General features: G+C 34.7%; 1 protein-coding gene across 2 annotated transcripts in view; it reads right to left on the reverse strand.

The window, feature by feature from the left end:
• Window positions 1-6,228: 6,228 nt before the first annotated feature.
• Window positions 6,229-20,914, reverse strand: part of LOC100378334 (protein adenylyltransferase SelO, mitochondrial-like) — a 71,654-nt gene continuing 56,968 nt past the window's right edge. For both annotated transcript variants that reach the window (XM_085496721.1, XM_085496720.1), the window contains exon 12: window positions 6,229-7,335. In XM_085496721.1, coding sequence (XP_085352847.1) covers window positions 7,241-7,335 — 95 coding nt within the window. In that variant the 3' untranslated portion in view covers window positions 6,229-7,240. The remainder of the gene's footprint in view (window positions 7,336-20,914) is intronic.

Below are 20,914 nucleotides of genomic sequence, written 5' to 3' on the forward strand. Positions count from 1 at the left end.
GTAACTACAAAAAATAATTTATCAGCACAATAATTTAGGCGGAAATTGTTTTTATTTTTTGACGACTGAGATAGAGCAGAAGAATGGAAACACACGACAAAAATGGAGGAAGAGTAAGTACGCCTAAAAAGCACGTCATTCGGGAAAATGTGACAACACGTCTGGTTATACCTACAATCATTGTATATATATTATATTTATCGGTTCCAGCGGTTTTCTTCTATTTTATTAGGAAATAAGTAATGATCGATGTGGATCAGGACGCCAAGGTAATACGTCCTATGAATTAAAGCGTGGGTGGGAGTCGTCACCTGCGCATGCGTCAGATGGTCATAGCGTGTCTTCGTTTACAAACAAGCGTCTACCCATGAGCCTTTGCGTTTTAGCGTGTGTTGTTATCGTCGCTTGGGACTAAATTCCCGTGCGTGCGCAGGTGACGACCCTCCCGCTTTAACATACTTGTTATGAGAAAATAACTCAATATTCTGGCGGCGACTCAGATTACTCTTAGATGCATATCAAATATTGATTGAGCATAAATAGACCAGTTCAATCGTAGTGAATTCTGATTCAGTGATCTATTGATGCCACCCTAAGATAAGATAAGATAAGATAAGATAACAGCTTTATTACAACCGTGTAGAAAATTTAACATTTCTAATTTAGTGTTTAAAATGTAATAAAGTTAATAATGAATAACTAATAAAAAAAAAGTAAGTAGGCGAAAGTTGACGTATTGGTCGAGGAATACGGAAAAGGAGACCAAAGCATGCTCACTGCGTACACAATATGCTAATGACCTTTAACGAGGTTTTGACGTAAACATAACTCATAAATATTATTTGAAAGTGCAATTATTAATAGAAAGCATTTATTATGAAACGCCCGAATCACGTATATTGAAGACTGTACACGCTTTCTATCATACTAAACTGGGCACCAAATATAACAACTGTTTCTGGCCTTTACACTCAAGTATGAATTAGCGTAGGCAAGCCTCAATAGGTTTTGATTGTAAACAGCGCCACTTTAAATGTTAAATGCGAAAAACAATCAAATATCTTCCACAGTGTCCGTATCTGACAGTTCTAACTCCTAATCAAAACAGTGGCTGTGGCAGCCCCCGTAAAACCATTATGAAAATTCTTTCGTTTTCTTTTAACAAAATCCATAAAGTGCATCAATGAATTCTATGTAATTTGTGTAAGTTTATGTTTCTCAAATAACAAAATTAAACAATTCTCGAAAATCTACAGCAAATGTGTTCAACAAAAGTTGACTCGTGTATCATGGCCTTCACTGACAAAAACACGTGGCTTCAATTTCCCCCAACTTACTATAGAAACGTACTTGAGCACGCGCCGCTGCATTTGATTTCATTACATGGTTGATAATGAATACAGGTTTACAATGTGAATTTCGCCAAAGTATAACGGTGAAGCGATGGCCGAGTAAATGAAACCTGGCTAATGAAGATGCCGTCCCCAGCAACAACTACACAAAATTAGCTATAATTTTTTGCTATAATTAATAAAGTTAATAATGAATAACTAAAAAAAGTAAGTAGACGAAAGTTGAGTAAATAAAAAGTTAAATAAGTGTGACTGAGTGTATTCTTTTGTTTGTTCATTTACTGTTACTCAAGTACACATAGAGGGCTATAATAGTATCTTTATCTTTTGATTGTAAGTTATGTTTAAGTTGTTTTTCTTTATCCAAATTCAGGAAATTTGCATTTACACTGTTGATAGTGTGAAACATTGCGTCTCTTTGTTTTGTGTACAGTTTACAATGTATTAAATGATGTTCCTCATTTTCAACTTCGTTACAATGGGAGCATAACCTGTCTTCCACTGGTGTTTTTGGTTTTGTATAACGACCTTTTTCGATGGCAAGTTTATGGCAACTTAATCTAAATTGAGCTATTGTTTTGACATGTTGTGGGTTGTTCATCACTTTTATGTATTCTTCTTGTTCCAAGGAGTCTTTGAATGTCCTGTATGTGCGTAATTTGGCACTTTCCCTTTTGTTGTCTATATTCCATTTGTTAATGTAATATTGTCTAATTGAATTATTTAGTTTTTGTTTCGTGAAATCTGTGACATTGTTTTTGTTGTAAAGTTTCAAGTTTCGTTCTAAGGTAGTCAACCATGCTCCTGTGTAAGTATTATTTTCCATGTCTTTTATAGCATAAAAAGCTAAATTGTCATTGTCTATCGCTTTGAGGTGTTTGTAATAGTTAATTGCTGAGCAGTATATTCTGCTTATCAGTGGCTCTCTTCCCAGTTCCATTCTGTTCCCTAAGATGCTGATAAATCAACCACAACCAAATCTACGTTACTATTGGTAAGGGTGTCCTGGGGACATCTTGCAAATTGTCTTACTGTTGCATTTATACAAAAAGTTACAAACAATTTTTTACCGACAATAAAAATTTAGCATATACGCATCTCGGAAATATGGATTCGTCGTCAGAGCACCATAAGTATTATAACAAGTAATTTGAAATTGTTGTTAAGAGTTGTAGCCGATATTATATTAATTTATTTGTCGGTAATAAATGAACTTTTTCATAAGCTAATTTGTTTCACTTTAAACCCTTTAACTAATCCGCCAAACTGAAACAAACCTCCCATCCTACCATCTCCCGGCACCCTGTCACACGCAACGTAATATTACCGTGATTGGTATAGTACAGGTGTGATGGTTCAAATACCAAAATGGCAACAGTAACAGAAAGACTTCCCTGGCAGCGATGATAACATATGAACACGGAGCCAACAGATGGGATGTTTCAACTGGTACTGGTATTATTATACTCTGCAAAAATCAAGTACAATAACGCGGTAAAACTCCACTACTCCAATGACTAGATACTTAAACTCCAATACAATTCAACGAGATCTCCGGTCTGAACTCAGTGCTGAACAACTCCCCTATATATACCCCCACTGTCTATAAATAGACCATTACATCATCATACTTAATGAGTCTGGAACTTACTACAAATTTCTAGAATGTTCCATTACCTTATATTGCCTTCTACAGTGTTCTATTACCTATTCAACCAGTTTCTAAAAATCTAGAATATTCCACCCAGATACAGTACGGTTCTAGAACATTCTCAGTGACACGGAAGTGGTAAGTGCTTACCTAGGCCTCTTCACAAACGCCGCTATATACAACAGTGTTTGCTGTGTAGTAATTGACTGACCACACAAACTATTGTACACACAGTTCTCATTTACAAACACTTAGTATATATCAGTGTTTATATTCAACAGTGTGTGTGTTTTGAAAAACGCTGTTACCATGCAACAGTTTCTGTGTTTAGAATCAGCGTTAATATCCAGTAATGTGTGTGTTTTGACTAACACTGATATTTGTGTGTTCACAAACACCGTTATGATGTAAGAGTTTGCCAATTAAGAAACACCGTTATTATCCAACAGGTTGTGTTTAAAATATGCAGTGTATGTGTTATAATTAATATACCTTTATAATATTGTATACAATGTTGCTGCTAAGTATGCCTGGAAAGTTTGTATATTTAAAAACACTGTTAATATGCAACAGTATTACGTTCTCACGCACTTATTGGGCAGCAGCTACTGTTATTATGCAATAGTTTGTGTGATTACTATCAATTGTTACTATGCAACAGTAGGTGTTTTACATGTACTGTTATCATGTAACTGTGTATTTACATTCATCGTTATTACTCAGCAGTATCATGCACTGTTATCATGCAATAGTTTGTGTTTTTACAAACACCGTTATTATGCAACAGTGTGTATGTTTGTGTACTGCTATTATGCAACAATCTGTGTTTACAATCACAGTTATGCAACATCTTGTGTGTTTACATCGTTACCATTACAAACAATGTGTTTTACACATTTTATTTTGATTTTACAAGTACAATTATTATGCAGTGTTGTGTTTACGAACGTAGTTTTATACAACAGTTTGTGTATTTACACCCGTCGTTATTATGTAATAGTTTATGTGTTTACAAACACTGTTATCTTGCAACAATTGTGCGTTTACGAACACAATTATTCAATAGTTTGTGTGTTTACAAACATCATTACCATTACTATGTAAGATTATGTGTTTTTGCACGCTGTTATTACCAGCAGTTTTTGATTTTACAGCCACCATTATTATGCAATAGTTTGTGTTTAACAGTTTGTTCAGACGTTATGTATCAGTTAGTGTTCAGATACTGTGTTTACATACACTGTTATTATACAATTGTGTATGTGTCCAGACGCCATTAATACACAGCAGTATGTGTGTTTACAGTTATCATGTAAGTTTGTGTTTACAAACACCGTTAATATTCAAAAGTTTGTGACATTACAAGTACCGTTTATATTTATTTATTAACCATTTTTGTGGTTGTTTAGATGTTCGTGTGTTTACAAATACCGTTGTTTTGAAACAATTTGTGTGTTTACAAACACCGTTATATTGCAACATTTTGTGTTTATAAACACTGCAATCTTGCAACCATTTGTGTTCTCAGAAATGATATTAGTGCCGTTCACTTTAGAGATTTCTTAACTTACTAATGTTATAACAGTTTGTATGTTTACAAACACCAAGTTTATATGAAGATTTATTTTTATGGAAAGATTTTACTATGTTAAACCATATCTACTTTCTCTATGTCGATTGCTAACTTTGGTTTTTAGTCTTTGTTCAAATGTTCATAAGTCTAAAAACAAGGACCTATAGATTGGCCTCAATCTGTCAGTGTCCAGTCATATATAACACTTGCTCTGGCTGATCAAATTGCAACATAATACATATATGTGACATTATATCAGACATGGGTACATGCATTTCTTTCATGATCCAATTCAAGATGACAATGTCAGTAGTTTTGAGACCAAAAATACATCAAAATTTCCCATTTTCCTATTATTGTTATTCATTATTGTTTTTAAATGATATAACTTAATTGCAGAAACATTGTTGTAGATATATTGGGTTAGACAGAACTGAAAATAATTTGTAAATTTGAAAATGCAGTCACTCAATGCGGTATGTAAAGTGAGATATAAATACTAATTGTTAAATGGAGTATCAAACGTTTTTGTTTCAGTTACTATGTTGATTAAAACAAAGTAGGTAACTCTTGTTGGGAACAACCAAATAACCAACAAGCAACATCACAATAATGTCTGCATTCGGCTGGTACGAATGTCACAGTGTTGTTACAAAGATGCTTACAACTTGCTGATCAAGGATAATGTGCAAACTGGATTAGGTTTTGGTTGAGATTAAATATGATATGACTAATGTTTAGATGACTATATATGGTTCATGTGACCTCAATAACATGCATAAATGTAATATCTTAAGTACTTTTGTAGATAGGGACATTGAACTTGTGCTATAATTTTGTTCTTTCAAAATATCAAGTCATATATGGTCATTATTTCATTACCGTAAATATTTATAATTGTTTAAACATACCTACTACCTGTTGCTTGCAGATATATTTTATAAATTTTGTATTTGCTCTACTAGAAAGCACATGTGCTCACTGTAAATATATAGTACATACAATCTTCCCCATTTGTATTTCATGCCTCCAATACCTTTAGCACACTTCTACTAACTGGTTCTTAATTAAAATTATTATTATTTTTACAAAACACATTGTTATTGTAAAACGTGTCTGTACTACCTTCCAAGCCACTAAGTCAAGGTTTTTTAAGTCAATGTCTTATCTCAACATCCGAGCGTTTCCATGGCAAATCACCTAGGCGACAGATGATCTCTGGTTGTTTGAACATCATTTGTTCTATGTAAAAGATGAATTGATTAATTCGTTTGATATATGGCGAGTGCTACAGATAGGATAGGACATGCTCATTCTTTTGCTCACACCTGGTATCACCTCTTGGTCTTGAGTTTCATATATTATTATTTTGTACATTAATTGTTGTGAATGCTCAGAGACTGATCATTTCTCATGTAGCGCATGCATTTCTGTGCAACTGTACACACCGACCTATGCAAGTGTGTAAATGTAGATTGTCCCATAGATATTGTTCTATTCCCATTTTACTTTCTTGAAAGCCATATTTGACTATTGAATTTAATGTTAACAGGGTATGTTGGTGTTCCTTTTATAGGCTAACTTGGTTATTAACCTCAACTGAACAGAATGAAAACAGTGTGGATCTACATAATTAATCAACATAATATACATTTATTATAACTGCATGATGTATTCATTTATTTAACAACATATCAATACTTTATACATGTATTCTCATCTAATGGTTAATCACAGGTTGTAATACATGTCATGCATAACAAACTTACATGTATTCAAATATATTATTACTAAAAATCACACAAACCCAGGCTTAACTGATATATACTTACTTAAACACGTGTTTAGATTGATGTGATATTTACATCTATCATGTGTTCAAACAGTCCCATTTAGGTGCATTGATATAGCTTAAGGAACGTATTGGTTCCATGAGTCACACAAATACTTACAGAATTATATTCAGTGCAAATTAATGTACAAGATACTATATGAATGACCTACTGATATTATACATTTCACTGTGTACAAATGAATAGTTCTAGCTATTTGTGTGTTTAAATAGCAATGAATATATGCATTTTTACTTAAAAAGAGATGTATGCAAATATGAAAGTTACTATGATAATTATTACAAGACTCATCTGTTCCCTAACCAGATAAATGCATCTGTACACTAACCAAGTTGATTAATTTAAGTGCGACACCTAGAGCTCCATCAAGTATCAGCAATCCCTCATATCAGGTTTACACTGATACTGTCATATAGTGACAACAGTCACAACCCCACGGTGTTCAACAAACAATGTACCTGCCTCCACAGACACTAGCTCTGAGTTATGCTATGAAGATATCCCAGACAAGAACAGTTGAAGCATAAATTATACCTTACAATATGGGAACATACATGTTGCAATTAATATGGGTATACACAAATTGTGTTTTTACATAAATGGTAAGAATGTATACATTTTAGTATCTCACAGTTACCTGTATAATCCAATAATAAAATATAGGGTCTGTACCATGAGGTAACAATGTCTAATTACAAATACAAAATTTATAATTAACAAAACATCCATTAATCAGCAACATATTTGTTCCTTTTCCCATGACAAAGCTGTTGTCTGTTTCAAAAGTGATTAAGGCAGGGCTCTATGAAGATCATGTGACTGTTAAGTCAATGGCCCACTTAGGTGGTCTGCTATCATAGGCAATTCCTGTCATGCTTTTCATTACCTGTGGTATGTAACACGCACCTACAAATTAAGATATATCATTGATTAGTTTACAAGTTATTTATTTTATAGGTTTGACATTATTCTGTTGCAATTCTGGAATAAAATGAAAAAAACTGCAGCATAAAATCTTTAGGGTGTGATGGTTTGAAAATAACAATTTTTTTGAAAATTTGTATGTCAACGAAATATGAAAATTGTTGATTTATTTAAACAAATAGTTATTGAATTTGTCGATATTGCAGGCATATTCACTAGATTTTAAAATGCAGGACCACTTAAGCACAAACTTAGAAGATTAACTATGTTGTAACTGAATTAGGTTTCATCTCCCGCCTTTCCCAATCACAATAATAAGACCCATAGACATCAAGTCAACTAACATGTGCAAGTTTTTCATCTCTTTTGAGCTTATTAAATACTGCAGAGTACCAGACATTTCATAACTGATAAATACTGTAGAGCACCAGACATTTCATAACTGATAAACACTGCAGAGTACCAGACATTTCATAACTGATAAATACAGCAGAGCACCAGACATTTCATAACTGATAAATACTGCAGAGCACCAGACATTTCATAACTGATAAATACTGCAGAACACCAGACATTTCATAACTGATAAATACTGCAGAGCACCAGACATTTCATAACTGATAAATACTGCAGAGCACCAGACATTTCATAACTGATAAATACTGCAGAGTACCAGACATTTCATAACTGATAAATACTGCAGAGCACCAGACATTTCATAACTGATAAATACTTCAGAGTACCAGACATTTCATAACTGATAAATACTGCAGAGCACCAGACGTTTCATAACTGATAAATACTGCAGAGCACCAGACATTTCATAACTGATAAATACTGCAGAGTACCAGACATTTCATAACTGATAAACACTGCAGAGCACCATACATTTCATAACTGATAAACACTGCAGAGTACCAGACATTTCATAACTGATAAATACAGCAGAGCACCAGACATTTCATAACTGATAAATACTGCAGAGTACCAGACATTTCATAACTGATAAATACTGCAGAGCACCAGACATTTCATAACTGATAAATACTGCAGAGCACCAGACATTTCATAACTGATAAATACTGCAGAGCACCAGACATTTCATAACTGATAAATACTGCAGAGCACCAGACATTTCATAACTGATAAATACTGCAGAGTACCAGACATTTCATAACTGATAAATACTGCAGAGCACCAGACATTTCATAACTGATAAATACTGCAGAGTACCAGACATTTCATAACTGATAAATACTGCAGAGTATCAGACATTTCATAACTGATAAATACTGCAGAGTATCAGACATTTCATAACTGATAAATACTGCAGAATACCAGACATTTCATAACTGATAAATATTGCAGATCACCATACATTTCATAACTGATAAATACTGCAGAGCACCAGACATTTCATAACTGATAAATACTGCAGAGCACCAGACATTTCATAACTGATAAATACTGCAGAGCACCAGACATTTCATAACTGATAAATACTGCAGAGCACCAGACATTTCATAACTGATAAATACTGCAGAGCACCAGACATTTCATAACTGATAAATACTGCAGAGCACCAGACATTTCATAACTGATAAATACTGCAGAGTACCAGACATTTCATAACTGATAAACACTGCAGAGTATCAGACATTTCATAACTGATAAACACTGCAGAGTATCAGACATTTGATAACTGATAAATACTGCAGAGTATCAGACATTTCATAACTGATAAATACTGCAGAGTATCAGACATTTCATAACTGATAAATACTGCAGAATACCAGACATTTCATAACTGATAAATATTGCAGATCACCATACATTTCATAACTGATAAATACTGCAGAGCACCAGACATTTCATAACTGATAAATACTGCAGAGCACCAGACATTTCATAACTGATAAATACTGCAGAGCACCAGACATTTCATAACTGATAAATACTGCAGAGCACCAGACATTTCATAACTGATAAACACTGCAGAGCACCAGACATTTCATAACTGATAAACACTGCAGAGTACCAGACATTTCATAACTGATAAACACTGCAGAGTACCAGACATTTCATAACTGATAAACACTGCAGAGCACCAGACATTTCATAACTGATAAACACTGCAGAGTACCAGACATTTCATAACTGATAAACACTGCAGAGCACCAGACATTTCATAACTGATAAATACTGCAGAGTACCAGACATTTCATAACTGATAAACACTGCAGAGTACTAGACATTTCATAACTGATAAATACTGCAGAGTACCAGACATTTCATAACTGATAAACACTGCAGAGCACCAAACATTTCATAACTGATAAATACTGCAGAGCACCAGACATTTCATAACTGATAAACACTGCAGAGCACCAGACATTTCATAACTGATAAATACTGCAGAGCACCAGACATTTCATAACTGATAAATACTGCAGAGTACCAGACATTTCATAACTGATAAATACTGCAGAGTACCAGACATTTCATAACTGATAAATACTGCACAGTACCATATATTTCATAACTGATAAATACTGCACAGTACCAGACGTTTCATAACTGATAAATACTGCAGAGTACCAGACATTTCATAACTGATAAATACTGCAGAGCACCAGACATTTCATAACTGATAAATACTGCAGAGTACCAGACATTTCATAACTGATAAATACTGCAGAGTACCAGACATTTCATAACTGATAAATACTGCACAGTACCATATATTTCATAACTGATAAATACTGCACAGTACCAGACGTTTCATAACTGATAAATACTGCAGAGTACCAGACATTTCATAACTGATAAATTCTGCAGAGCACCATACATTTCATAACTGATAAATACTGCAGAGCACCAGACATTTCATAACTGATAAATACTGCAGAGTACCAGACATTTCATAACTGATAAATACTGCAGAGTACCAGACATTTCATAACTGATAAACACTGCAGAGTACCAGATATTTCATAACTGATAAATACTGCAGAGCACCAGACATTTCATAACTGATAAACACTGCAGATCACCATACATTTCATAACTGATAAATACTGCAGAGTACCAGATATTTCACAACTGATAAACACTGCAGAGTACCAGATATTTCATAACTGATAAATATTGCAGATCACCATACATTTCTTAACTGATAAACACTGCAGAGCACCAGACATTTCATAACTGATAAATACTGCAGAGTACCAGACATTTCATAACTGATAAACACTGCAGAGTACCAGACATTTCATAACTGATAAATACTGCAGACTACCAGACATTTCATAACTGATAAACACTGCAGAGCACCAGACATTTCATAACTGATAAACACTGCAGAGTACCAGACATTTCATAACTGATAAATACTGCAAAGCACCAGACATTTCATAACTGATAAATACTGCAGAGTACCAGACATTTCATAACTGATAAATACTGCAGAGTACCAGACGTTTCATAACTGATAAATACTGCAGAGTACCAGACATTTCATAACTGATAAATACTGCAGAGTACCAGACGTTTCATAACTAATAAACACTGCAGAGTACCAGACGTTTCATAACTGATAAATACTGCAGAGTACCAGACATTTCATAACTGATAAACACTGCAGAGCACCAGACATTTCATAACTGATAAATACTTCAGAGCACCAGACATTTCATAACTGATAAGTACTGCAGAGTACCAGACATTTCATAACTGATAAACTCTGCAGAGCACCAGACATTACATAACTGATATATACTGCAGAGCACCAGACATTTCATAACTGATAAGTACTGCAGAGTACCAGACATTTCATAACTGATAAACACTGCAGAGCACCAGACATTTCATAACTGATAAATACTGCAGAGTACCAGACATTTCATAACTGATAAATACTGCACAGTACCATATATTTCATAACTGATAAATACTGCAGAGTACCAGACATTTCATAACTGATAAATACTGCAGAGTACCAGACGTTTCATATCTGATAAACACTGCAGAGTACCAGACATTTCATAACTGATAAGTACTGCAGAGTACCAGACATTTCATAACTGATAAACTCTGCAGAGCACCAGACATTACATAACTGATATATACTGCAGAGCACCAGACATTTCATAACTGATAAGTACTGCAGAGTACCAGACATTTCATAACTGATAAACACTGCAGAGCACCAGACATTTCATAACTGATAAATACTGCAGAGTACCAGACATTTCATAACTGATAAATACTGCACAGTACCATATATTTCATAACTGATAAATACTGCAGAGTACCAGACGTTTCATAACTGATAAATACTGCAGAGTACCAGACATTTCATAACTGATAAATACTGCAGAGCACCAGACATTTCATAACTGATAAACACTGCAGAGTACTAGACATTTCATAACTGATAAATACTGCAGAGTACCAGACATTTCATAACTGATAAACACTGCAGAGTGCTAGACATTTCATAACTGATAAATACCGCAGAGTACCAGACATTTCATAACTGATAAACACTGCAGAGTACCAGACATTTCATAACTGATAAACTCTGCAGAGCACCAGACATTTCATAACTGATAAATACTGCAGAGTACCAGACATTTCATAACTGATAAATACTGCACAGTACCATATATTTCATAACTGATAAATACTGCACAGTACCAGACGTTTCATAACTGATAAATACTGCAGAGTACCAGACATTTCATAACTGATAAATACTGCAGAGCACCAGACATTTCATAACTGATAAACACTGCAGAGTACTAGACATTTCATAACTGATAAATACTGCAGAGTACCAGACATTTCATAACTGATAAACACTGCAGAGTGCTAGACATTTCATAACTGATAAACACTGCAGAGTACCAGACATTTCATAACTGATAAATACTGCAGAGTACCAGACATTTCATAACTGATAAACACTGACATTTCATAACTGATAAATACAGCAGAGCACCAGACATTTCATAACTGATAAATACTGCAGAGTACCAGACATTTCGTAACTGATAAATACTGCAGAGTACCAGACATTTCATAACTGATAAATACTGCAGAGTACCAGATATTTCACAACTGATAAACACTGCAGAGTACCAGATATTTCATAACTGATAAGTACTGCAGAGTACCAGACATTTCATAACTGATAAACACTGCAGAGTACCAGATATTTCATAACTGATAAATATTGCAGATCACCATACATTTCTTAACTGATAAACACTGCAGAGCACCAGACATTTCATAACTGATAAATACTGCAGAGTACCAGACATTTCATAACTGATAAACACTGCAGAGTACCAGACATTTCATAACTGATAAATACTGCAGAGTACCAGACATTTCATAACTGATAAACACTGCAGAGCACCAGACATTTCATAACTAATAAATACTGCATAGTACCAGACGTTTCATATCTGATAAGTACTGCAGAGTACCAGACATTTCATAACTGATAAACTCTGCAGAGCACCAGACATTACATAACTGATATATACTGCAGAGCACCAGACATTTCATAACTGATAAGTACTGCAGAGTACCAGACATTTCATAACTGATAAACACTGCAGAGCACCAGACATTTCATAACTGATAAATACTGCAGAGTACCAGACATTTCATAACTGATAAATACTGCACAGTACCATATATTTCATAACTGATAAATACTGCAGAGTACCAGACGTTTCATAACTGATAAATACTGCAGAGTACCAGACATTTCATAACTGATAAATACTGCAGAGCACCAGACATTTCATAACTGATAAACACTGCAGAGTACTAGACATTTCATAACTGATAAATACTGCAGTGTACCAGACATTTCATAACTGATAAACACTGCAGAGTGCTAGACATTTCATAACTGATAAATACCGCAGAGTACCAGACATTTCATAACTGATATGTACTGCAGAGCACCAGACATTTCATAACTGATAAATACAGCAGAGCACCAAACATTTCATAACTGATAAACACTGCAGAGTACCAGACATTTCATAACTGATAAACACTGCAGAGTACCAGACATTTCATAACTGATAAACACTGCAGAGCACCAGACATTTCATAACTGATAAACACTGCAGAGCACCAGACATTTCATAACTGATAAGTACTGCAGAGTACCAGACATTTCATAACTGATAAACTCTGCAGAGCACCAGACATTTCATAACTGATAAATACTGCAGAGTACCAGACATTTCATAACTGATAAATACTGCACAGTACCATATATTTCATAACTGATAAATACTGCAGAGTACCAGACGTTTCATAACTGATAAATACTGCAGAGTACCAGACATTTCATAACTGATAAATACTGCAGAGCACCAGACATTTCATAACTGATAAATACTGCAGAGCACCATACATTTCATAACTGATAAATACTGCAGAGCACCAGACATTTCATAACTGATAAATACTGCAGAGTACCAGACATTTCATAACTGATAAATACTGCAGAGTACCAGACATTTCATAACTGATAAACACTGCAGAGTACCAGATATTTCATAACTGATAAATACTGCAGAGCACCAGACATTTCATAACTGATAAATACAGCAGAGCACCAGACATTTCATAACTGATAAATACTGCAGAGTACCAGACATTTCATAAATGATAAACAATGCAGAGCACCAGACATTTCATAACTGATAAATACTGCATAGTACCAAACATTTCATAACTGATAAGTACTGCAGAGTACCAGACATTTCATAACTGATAAACACTGCAGAGCACCAGACATTTCATAACTAATAAATACTGCATAGTACCAGACATTTCATATCTGATAAACACTGCAGAGTACCAGACATTTCATAACTGATAAGTACTGCAGAGTACCAGACATTTCATAACTGATAAACTCTGCAGAGCACCAGACATTACACAACTGATATATACTGCAGAGCACCAGACATTTCATAACTGATAATTACTGCAGAGTACCAGACATTTCATAACTGATAAACACTGCAGAGCACCAGACATTTCATAACTGATAAATACTGCAGAGTACCAGACATTTCATAACTGATAAATACTGCACAGTACCATATATTTCATAACTGATAAATACTGCACAGTACGAGATGTTTCATAAATGATAAATACTGCAGAGTACCAGACATTTCATAACTGATAAATACTGCAGAGCACCAGACATTTCATAACTGATAAACACTGCAGAGTACTAGACATTTCATAACTGATAAATACTGCAGAGTACCAGACATTTCATAACTGATAAACACTGCAGAGTGCTAGACATTTCATAACTGATAAATACCGCAGAGTACCAGACATTTCATAACTGATAAGTACTGCAGAGCACCAGACATTTCATAACTGATAAATACAGCAGAGCACCAAACATTTCATAACTGATAAACACTGCAGAGTACCAGACATTTCATAACTGATAAATACTGCAGAGTACCAGACATTTCATAACTAATAAACACTGACATTTCATAACTGATAAATACAGCAGAGCACCAGACATTTCATAACTGATAAATACTGCAGAGTACCAGACATTTCGTAACTGATAAATACTGCAGAGTACCAGACATTTCATAACTGATAAATACTGCAGAGCACCAGACATTTCATAACTGATAAACACTGCACAGTACCAGACATTTCGTAACTGATAAATACTGCAGAGTACCAGACATTTCATAACTGATAAATACTGCAGAGCACCAGACATTTCATAACTAATAAATACTGCATAGTACCAGACGTTTCATATCTGATAAACACTGCAGAGTACCAGACATTTAATAACTGATAAAAACTGCAGAGTACCAGACATTTCATAACTGATAAACACTGCAGAGCACCAGACATTTCATAACTGATAAGTACTGCAGAGTACCAGACATTTCATAACTGATAAACTCTGCAGAGCACCAGACATTTCATAACTGATAAATACTGCAGAGTACCAGACATTTCATAACTGATAAATACTGCACAGTACCATATATTTCATAACTGATAAATACTGCAGAGTACCAGAAGTTTCATAACTGATAAATACTGCAGAGTACCAGACATTTCATAACTGATAAATACTGCAGAGCACCAGACATTTCATAACTGATAAATACTGCAGAGCACCATACATTTCATAACTGATAAATACTGCAGAGCACCAGACATTTCATAACTGATAAATACTGCAGAGTACCAGACATTTCATAACTGATAAATACTGCAGAGTACCAGACATTTCATAACTGATAAACACTGCAGAGTACCAGATATTTCATAACTGATAAATACTGCAGAGCACCAGACATTTCATAACTGATAAACACTGCAGATCACCATACATTTCATAACTGATAAATACTGCAGAGTACCAGACATTTCATAACTGATAAACACTGCAGAGCACCAGACATTTCATAACTGATAAACACTGCACAGTACCAGACATTTCATAACTGATAAATACTGCAGAGTACCAGACATTTCATAACTGATAAACACTGCACAGTACCATACATTTCATAACTGATAAACACTGCAGAGCACCAGATATTTCATAACTGATAAATACTGCAGAGTACCAGACATTTCATAACTGATAAATACTGCAGAGTACCAGACATTTCATAACTGATATATACTGCAGAGCACCAGACATTTCATAACTGATAAGTACTGCAGAGTACCAGACATTTCATAACTGATAAACACTGCAGAGCACCAGACATTTCATAACTGATAAATACTGCAGAGTACCAGACATTTCATAACTGATAAATACTGCACAGTACCATATATTTCATAACTGATAAATACTGCAGAGTACCAGACGTTTCATAACTGATAAATACTGCAGAGTACCAGACATTTCATAACTGATAAATACTGCAGAGCACCAGACATTTCATAACTGATAAACACTGCAGAGTACTAGACATTTCATAACTGATAAATACTGCAGAGTACCAGACATTTCATAACTGATAAACACTGCAGAGTGCTAGACATTTCATAACTGATAAATACCGCAGAGTACCAGACATTTCATAACTGATAAACACTGCAGAGTACCAGACATTTCATAACTGATAAACTCTGCAGAGCACCAGACATTTCATAACTGATAAATACTGCAGAGTACCAGACATTTCATAACTGATAAATACTGCACAGTACCATATATTTCATAACTGATAAATACTGCACAGTACCAGACGTTTCATAACTGATAAATACTGCAGAGTACCAGACATTTCATAACTGATAAATACTGCAGAGTACCAGACATTTCATAACTGATAAACTCTGCAGAGCACCAGACATTTCATAACTGATAAATACTGCAGAGCACCAGACATTTCATAACTGATAAACACTGCAGAGTACCAGACATTTCATAACTGATAAACACTGCAGAGTACCAGACATTTCATAACTGATAAATACTGCAGAGTACCAGACATTTCATAACTGATAAACACTGCAGAGTACCAGACATTTCATAACTGATAAATACTGCAGAGCACCAGACATTTCATAACTAATAAATACTGCATAGTACCAGACGTTTCATATCTGATAAACACTGCAGAGTACCAGACATTTAATAACTGATAAACACTGCAGAGTACCAGACATTTCATAACTGATAAACACTGCAGAGCACCAGACATTTCATAACTGATAAGTACTGCAGAGTACCAGACATTTCATAACTGATAAACTCTGCAGAGCACCAGACATTTCATAACTGATAAATACTGCAGAGTACCAGACATTTCATAACTGATAAATACTGCACAGTACCATATATTTCATAACTGATAAATACTGCAGAGTACCAGAAGTTTCATAACTGATAAATACTGCAGAGTACCAGACATTTCATAACTGATAAATACTGCAGAGCACCAGACATTTCATAACTGATAAATACTGCAGAGCACCATACATTTCATAACTGATAAATACTGCAGAGCACCAGACATTTCATAACTGATAAATACTGCAGAGTACCAGACATTTCATAACTGATAAATACTGCAGAGTACCAGACATTTCATAACTGATAAACACTGCAGAGTACCAGATATTTCATAACTGATAAATACTGCAGAGCACCAGACATTTCATAACTGATAAACACTGCAGATCACCATACATTTCATAACTGATAAATACTGCAGAGTACCAGACATTTCATAACTGATAAACACTGCAGAGCACCAGACATTTCATAACTGATAAACACTGCACAGTACCAGACATTTCATAACTGATAAATACTGCAGAGTACCAGACATTTCATAACTGATAAACACTGCACAGTACCATACATTTCATAACTGATAAACACTGCAGAGCACCAGATATTTCATAACTGATAAATACTGCAGAGTACCAGACATTTCATAACTGATAAATACTGCAGAGTACCAGACATTTCATAACTGATATATACTGCAGAGCACCAGACATTTCATAACTGATAAGTACTGCAGAGTACCAGACATTTCATAACTGATAAACACTGCAGAGCACCAGACATTTCATAACTGATAAATACTGCAGAGTACCAGACATTTCATAACTGATAAATACTGCACAGTACCATATATTTCATAACTGATAAATACTGCAGAGTACCAGACGTTTCATAACTGATAAATACTGCAGAGTACCAGACATTTCATAACTGATAAATACTGCAGAGCACCAGACATTTCATAACTGATAAACACTGCAGAGTACTAGACATTTCATAACTGATAAATACTGCAGAGTACCAGACATTTCATAACTGATAAACACTGCAGAGTGCTAGACATTTCATAACTGATAAATACCGCAGAGTACCAGACATTTCATAACTGATAAACACTGCAGAGTACCAGACATTTCATAACTGATAAACTCTGCAGAGCACCAGACATTTCATAACTGATAAATACTGCAGAGTACCAGACATTTCATAACTGATAAATACTGCACAGTACCATATATTTCATAACTGATAAATACTGCACAGTACCAGACGTTTCATAACTGATAAATACTGCAGAGTACCAGACATTTCATAACTGATAAATACTGCAGAGCACCAGACATTTCATAACTGATAAACACTGCAGAGTACTAGACATTTCATAACTGATAAATACTGCAGAGTACCAGACATTTCATAACTGATAAACACTGCAGAGTGCTAGACATTTCATAACTGATAAACACTGCAGAGTACCAGACATTTCATAACTGATAAATACTGCAGAGTACCAGACATTTCATAACTGATAAACACTGACATTTCATAACTGATAAATACAGCAGAGCACCAGACATTTCATAACTGATAAATACTGCAGAGTACCAGACATTTCGTAACTGATAAATACTGCAGAGTACCAGACATTTCATAACTGATAAATACTGCAGAGTACCAGATATTTCACAACTGATAAACACTGCAGAGTACCAGATATTTCATAACTGATAAGTACTGCAGAGTACCAGACATTTCATAACTGATAAACACTGCAGAGTACCAGATATTTCATAACTGATAAATATTGCAGATCACCATACATTTCTTAACTGATAAACACTGCAGAGCACCAGACATTTCATAACTGATAAATACTGCAGAGTACCAGACATTTCATAACTGATAAACACTGCAGAGTACCAGACATTTCATAACTGATAAATACTGCAGAGTACCAGACATTTCATAACTGATATGTACTGCAGAGCACCAGACATTTCATAACTGATAAATACAGCAGAGCACCAAACATTTCATAACTGATAAACACTGCAGAGTACCAGACATTTCATAACTGATAAACACTGCAGAGTACCAGACATTTCATAACTGATAAACACTGCAGAGCACCAGACATTTCATAACTGATAAACACTGCAGAGCACCAGACATTTCATAACTGATAAGTACTGCAGAGTACCAGACATTTCATAACTGATAAACTCTGCAGAGCACCAGACATTTCTTAACTGATAAATACTGCAGAGTACCAGACATTTCATAACTGATAAATACTGCACAGTACCATATATTTCATAACTGATAAATACTGCAGAGTACCAGATGTTTCATAACTGATAAATACTGCAGAGTACCAGACATTTCATAACTGATAAATACTGCAGAGCACCAGACATTTCATAACTGATAAATACTGCAGAGTACCAGACATTTCATAACTGATAAACACTGCAGAGTACCAGATATTTCATAACTGATAAATACTGCAGAGCACCAGACATTTCATAACTGATAAATACAGCAGAGCACCAGACATTTCATAACTGATAAATACTGCAGAGTACCAGACATTTCATAAATGATAAACACTGCAGAGCACCAGACATTTCATAACTGATAAATACTGCATAGTACCAAACATTTCATAACTGATAAGTACTGCAGAGTACCAGACATTTCATAACTGATAAACACTGCAGAGCACCAGACATTTCATAACTAATAAATACTGCATAGTACCAGACATTTCATATCTGATAAACACTGCAGAGTACCAGACATTTCATAACTGATAAGTACTGCAGAGTACCAGACATTTCATAACTGATAAACTCTGCAGAGCACCAGACATTACACAACTGATATATACTGCAGAGCACCAGACATTTCATAACTGATAATTACTGCAGAGTACCAGACATTTCATAACTGATAAACACTGCAGAGCACCAGACATTTCATAACTGATAAATACTGCAGAGTACCAGACATTTCATAACTGATAAATACTGCACAGTACCATATATTTCATAACTGATAAATACTGCACAGTACGAGATGTTTCATAAATGATAAATACTGCAGAGTACCAGACATTTCATAACTGATAAATACTGCAGAGCACCAGACATTTCATAACTGATAAACACTGCAGAGTACTAGACATTTCATAACTGATAAATACTGCAGAGTACCAGACATTTCATAACTGATAAACACTGCAGAGTGCTAGACATTTCATAACTGATAAATACCGCAGAGTACCAGACATTTCATAACTGATAAGTACTGCAGAGCACCAGACATTTCATAACTGATAAATACAGCAGAGCACCAAACATTTCATAACTGATAAACACTGCAGAGTACCAGACATTTCATAACTGATAAATACTGCAGAGTACCAGACATTTCATAACTAATAAACACTGACATTTCATAACTGATAAATACAGCAGAGCACCAGACATTACATAACTGATAAATACTGCAGAGTACCAGACATTTCGTAACTGATAAATACTGCAGAGTACCAGACATTTCATAACTGATAAATACTGCAGAGCACCAGACATTTCATAACTGATAAACACTGCACAGTACCAGACATTTCGTAACTGATAAATACTGCAGAGTACCAGACATTTCATAACTGATAAATACTGCAGAGCACCAGACATTTCATAACTA

The sequence above is a fragment of the Saccoglossus kowalevskii genome, chromosome 3 (assembly GCF_978046115.1).
Source record: "Saccoglossus kowalevskii chromosome 3, keSacKowa6.1, whole genome shotgun sequence".
Taxonomy (NCBI): Eukaryota; Metazoa; Hemichordata; class Enteropneusta; family Harrimaniidae; genus Saccoglossus; species Saccoglossus kowalevskii.